Source organism: Podospora bellae-mahoneyi (genome assembly GCF_035222275.1).
Source record: "Podospora bellae-mahoneyi strain CBS 112042 chromosome 1 map unlocalized CBS112042p_1.3, whole genome shotgun sequence".
NCBI lineage: Eukaryota > Fungi > Ascomycota > Sordariomycetes > Sordariales > Podosporaceae > Podospora > Podospora bellae-mahoneyi.
In genome coordinates this window covers 343,144-348,684 of record NW_026946361.1, presented here as the reverse complement: position 1 = coordinate 348,684, position 5,541 = coordinate 343,144, and the positions used below count along the sequence as shown (strand labels likewise).

At 50.9% G+C, this 5,541-nt stretch overlaps 1 protein-coding gene across 1 annotated transcript; it reads right to left on the bottom strand.

Annotated features, from left to right (window-relative positions):
- Nucleotides 1–4,167: 4,167 nt before the first annotated feature.
- On the bottom strand, nucleotides 4,168–4,572 carry QC761_0029730 (uncharacterized protein; the record flags this gene model as incomplete). Its single annotated transcript, XM_062872247.1, has 1 exon — nucleotides 4,168–4,572. One exon carries the CDS (start codon nucleotides 4,570–4,572, stop codon nucleotides 4,168–4,170), a length of 405 nt encoding a protein of 134 aa, XP_062735954.1.
- Nucleotides 4,573–5,541: the final 969 nt, after the last annotated feature.

Below are 5,541 nucleotides of genomic sequence, written 5' to 3'. Positions count from 1 at the left end.
GGCTTTTGTCAACTTCTCACAGTCATTTCCCATTTCTCGACGCATAGCCCGATGGATCAACAACCTACTAGCTTTCAGCCCTTCAATATTTCATGCCAACCTCAGTGCTACGAGATCCTTCCAACATGAAGCAGGAGAGGAGGGGTTACACCATCCTTACAAATGGGGTTACAGTGTATGTGCTGTGTGGGACAGCTTCCCAAGTGGGGCTGCCTACCCCCTGTCCAGACATCTCGTATCTCAGGCAACCCGTACTTCGTGCATTCCAGGAGAGAGAGACCATCAAGGTAATGGTTGTACAGCATCAAGCAGCGCTTGTTTAATTTCTCTCCTAGTTGCTCCTTTGGTTCATGACGTTGTCATGGAAAAAGTTCCAGTCAATTCCTCCTCTTCTGGAAGCTTTTCATTGGACTTGTTTGCCAAGCATCCGCTTCCTCGGAATAACAACGTGATGTTCCTGCATAAATATCCAGGATAATACACCTCGACTGAGTTGCTGTTTCCTCTTCAGGCAGCTCGACAACTTGCAGCAAACCCTGAGTCGCAATGGGAATTTAAAAATATTTGGCAATAGGCTGGCCTTGTAGCATCCACATCCAGTTCAAGCCTTCCCGATGTCTGCACGACGGCTTTTGTTGAATCGTCTCTTCCGGCACCAGACTTCTTCCCAGGACTCAGACTAATCGCCGGTTCTGTACAGCCCAGCCTGTCACCAACTTCACTGCTCCACCAGACAGCACCCATCCTGGCGCCACCGGTCGCGACTTTGCAACGCGTCACTTTCGCCTACCGCCATGTCGGCCGCCCTACTGACCGAGTCAATCTCCTGGCTCACCTTCCAAGTCCCGCCCAGTTCAGAAGCGTTTCTGTGGCTACAGGAGGAGGAGGGCTGTCCATGACTTGGGCGCACGAGGACTCGCAACTGGTCTCAGCTATGGCTGTGTCCATCACGACCGATGCCGGCTTCGGCGGTTTCGACTCGACCTCAGCCGTGTTATCCTCTACGGCAACGGCGCTAAGGAACTACGATGCCCTCATTGCTCAATTCTACAGGCATGGTCAAAATGACTGTTCGGCAAGTGAGCTAAGTACTCCGTGTGCCCACAACGCCTCCAACTCCGACCAAGATTTCATCCTACTTCCACGGTTGTCTGAAGGTGGGGCGAGGGCATGTCTCAAGTCCAAAAATACGGCACGACCTTTTGACTTGAATTTCCGTTGTTCTCCTGCGTTCCGGCATCCCATCTTCCACTACCACGGTCTCTTTCTCAGCGCAGCTCAACTACTTCTCCTGTTTATGAGCCTCACGCATCACCGCCGATGCTATGAAGGCCTTCATAACCCCACGTAAACACGCGTAGTTGTACGCACCGATCTCTGCTTCGCCCGCTTCAATGCTCCTCGTCCTCGATTGAAAAACCCTACAACTGCTCCCTGTTCCCCAGCTTGGCAGCCACCCATCGCCGGCACTGTTTCCGCCAAAGCTGCCGCCGTGGCAGCCGAGACCTGGCGCGGCATGTACGACTCAACAACAAGCTCATCCACCCATTCTTTTGCTCCCTCGGTGGAGTTTTGCGACTCTGTCACAATCCTCAACCCCGCCACGAACCAACTCGAGCCGTTCCCTGGCCTCTCTCCCCGGCGGTGGTGGTCAATTTGCTGATCAGGAAGTCTACTCCCTACCTTGCCGCTGGATGAAGTCAGCCCTGATATTATCCGCGAGTGGGTCCAGCCGATTCAATGGCCAAGTACCTTTCTGGCATCTATACTCTCTGGCTGGATCTCACGCCGTTCAAGTCCAACGGTGGAAAGATGACATTCTGCATGGGAGGCTGGATAAGTGATTCCATGGTTTCATCAACCATGGTCAAGACAAGGTTGTGAAGACGATGTACCCTGTCAGTATTACAGCAAGGTTACGCCGAGGATGTGTCGAAATGGAAACGTTGTTTTGGTGCCTGAGGTGGGCACACCAAGGATCCTGGGACGGTGGCCTTTCCAGTGTTAAGTCCAACAGCGCAGCACATGGCCAACAGAGGTGCTGAAGATGTTGATGGAGTGGTGAGGAGGGGAAGGATTTTGAGAGATTGGAGGGATTGTGCAGGGTGGTGAGAAGGAGAGAGAAGGAGGGGATTTGCGGGTTTCCTCTGAGACCCGTTTGGGGCGGCAACAATGGAAGTGATGGCAAAGGCAGGGGGAAAGGAAAGGGAAGGTAAGGGGCAGCAAAGGGAGGACGAAGCAGGAGCTGCAGTGTGTCTTTTGACCAGCAGAGCTTTGAGTTCTTTACTCCTAAGCTGGACAGTTTTTTGGTGATGCCTATTAGTTTCTTTTGTTGGGCCCGCCCAACGGGATCAGGGTCTGTTTCTTTCTCTTGGTCAGATCGGATAGATGGCTTTTCTTGAAATTCTTTTCTTCATTTCTTTGCATTTGGCATTCTCACCATGCGTGTACATTCAAAGCTAGACAACAATTGGCCAAACAAAAAACATATGGCCTGATTTATGTCTCCATAAGACGCGATCATTAACGAGATGATTCTTCCGAAGCGGGTCTCATTGTCCAGAGAGACAATGCAAAAGAAGTTGGACTCGGATACCGGGAGTCGAACCCGGGGCTGTTGAGAGAATAGACACCCCTGAGAAGGAGAGTCAACGATGTTACCGCCACAACCCCATACCCGATGAGGATGGTTCCGATTGATTGATAACTTTGTGATGGATTTTTGGGGTTGTGAGAAAGTGTGTCCCTGTCACCCTGTGTCGCTGTATTGTGTGTGCCGTTTGTTTGCCCTAGGGAAAACTTTTTGGGGTGGTGGGGACCAGAGTGGGCACCGAGCGGGCCCTGGATGGGCTTCTTCAGCTCAGCTGCATTGTATTGCTTTGTCCTCCTCCTTTCTGGAGTTCCCAGAGAACCTTTATTATATCTGTACCTGAGGGCAATTTTGTCACACGGCAAAGGCCAACCACTCTGCAACCACGACCAACAACACTGTCAATATCACCGTAAGGAGGGTATCTGCAAGTTGTGAGCCTTCTTCGTTGAAGTGAGGCAGGCAATCAAAGGCAAGGCGGGTATCAAAGGATTACATATTGGCCCAAAGAGATATTGAAGGACTTGGCAAAGGCCTGAGGCATGAAGGTACGGACCAGTTGAACAGGGAGATAAATACACGCAGGATCACTGTATTACTCTTGAGTTTTCCTTCATCAAGGACCCCCTGAGGCCATTGAAGATGATTACTGGAATTGAACTATTTGTTCCAAGCCCTGTATCACAGCCCCCTGTCACAGTTGTATGCTCAACATTATAGATCTCAGCTGCAGCTCGCAAGATTAGCTTTTTATTGTTTTGAAGAGCCTGGAGAGCCAGATTTAATCGTGCTTAATTTGATGGCGATACCATGTTGGATTGTGGAGGAAATGAGTGTTGAAGGCGGAGGTGAATAACGCGTGGTGTTGGAAAGACCAACAGCCACGTATCCTCAGTATCACAGGTTGAAGCGCTACAATTGGAGCATGAGAAGCTGTAGGGCGGGCAATGTGTTGATTAAGCTGCAGATGTTCGATGTTCTGTTCAAAGTTTTTCGGGCCACGCCCAGACCCTAATAATCCCAATGACCCTGTTCTGCCAGTCCCATGATACCCCTGAAATTACCGCCCTGACCACCCTGATAATTCAACACGTGGAAAGTGTTGCGCTCGCTTATCACGCACGTTATCTTCCGTATAATATCCTTGTTTTTCCTCCGATCACGTCGATCTTCCGTTCTTTCCGCATAAGGAGTCGTTCGTTATGGTACATAATCTTGATGAGGGATGTATTGATGGAGGTTTTGTCAGAAACGACTCCCCAACAGCTGCGTTGTCAATGAAGATGGCTCAACAGTGCTCGGAAGGACGATGCACTGGCAATTAGGTGTGTTTCCAGCACTGAATCAATCTTGCATTGGGAACTCTTGCATCTCCTCTCATTACAAAGACTGATATCAAGAGGGTTCCATCCTGCCTAATGTACAGTGATGCAGTGACTCTTCGCCACCTCTATGTCCAGGGATCCCAGTGTTCAGTGTGTGTTGTGACAGGTTGTGTGTGTGTCTAAAAAGAATTGTCCTCCCACCCTCTGGCACTCTTCTTCTTCCCAGAGCAGACTCGACAAGATGTCAGTTCTCTATGTGCTTGGAAAGGCTAGCCACCCATCAATCACCTCTTTAAACCCCATCGCAGCCAGTTTCCTAGAAACAAGACGTCGCCAGTCCGACTTGTGCACATCCTCCACATCAGGGAAATCCATCCCCGAAGAGAGATGAAACTTTGTCCTAACCCACTCTCTCGGGACGTACCCGGCAGTCTCCCAGTCGATAATTCCTATCCCTCGGTTATTATCAGGCTCAACAAGAATATTTCCTGGCCCTAGATCGCAGTGATAGAACACCAAAGAAGAAACATCCATGCCAATCCCAATGCAATTCTCTTCGAGGATCTCGGGATCTAGAGTCTTGCCCTTCCTCAAGTATAGTTCCGTCAGCTGACCTCCGTCGACTCCACAGATCGCTTCGCCTTTCCACTCGGCCATCTTCGCGCATATAGCTCTGCGACGCGATGAACATAATACTGCCGCAACTCCTCGTCCATAGCAGGCCAAGCCTCTGTCAGCATCTGCCCTGGTATGCGAGAGACGATTATATAATACCGGCCATCCCACTCGCCATGGTAGAGCACGTTAGGTATCTTGAAGTCGAGAGGCTTTTTTGCTGTAAGAATTCAAGTGTGACGTGCTCCCGGGGTGCTCTTTGGATCCGAGAGGTTTTGCGCTTTGATAAAGGCTTCTCCGGCGCGCCAAACAGCTGACTGGTCTCCGGCGGCGTAGACCGGGGCAGCTCGGTCGAGTCGGCTGGGTGTGGTTGGTATTGGGGCAAGGGTGAAGGGGCATCGGAGAGACAAAAACGCCTCTACCATCGCTCCATGATGGCTGGTTGGGGTTGGGGGCGGAGAAGCTTTTGACAAGAGAGGAGGAGCTTCGCCAATCAACCAAGAAGTGCCGTCAATAGCCTGGATTGAATCGTTGACATGGATTGGGGACGACATTTTGAAGTGTGGCTATCTCGGGGGCCCAAAAAAAGGATGGGATATTGCAGCTTTATCCCAGTCTCCCAGAGTTCGTGGACACGCCAATTGACAGCAGCTGAGTGGAACAGGGCGGTCGGCCAAGAAGCAGATGTGGGCGGTCGGGCGTGGACTATTACCGCACGCTGAAGATATTGCGGCAGCGAGATTGTGGAAAGTTCCCAACGGGGTGTTAAAAGTGTTGGAGGTTGAGACTTTCAGTCTGGATACACCAAGGGTTTGATTAAGGAGGGAGGAAGAAATGTGATGACAAAAGCGATGAGATGAGCGATGTGCACATGGAATCCAGTTGCCTGAAGCACAGTGCGCCGATTCGCTCCCCAAAAATCACTATGAAATACCACCGATCTAATAATCCAAAGTGGGGCAGCTACCTGGCGCACAACCATTGGTTGCATGCCCCCGCGCTCCACGGCTT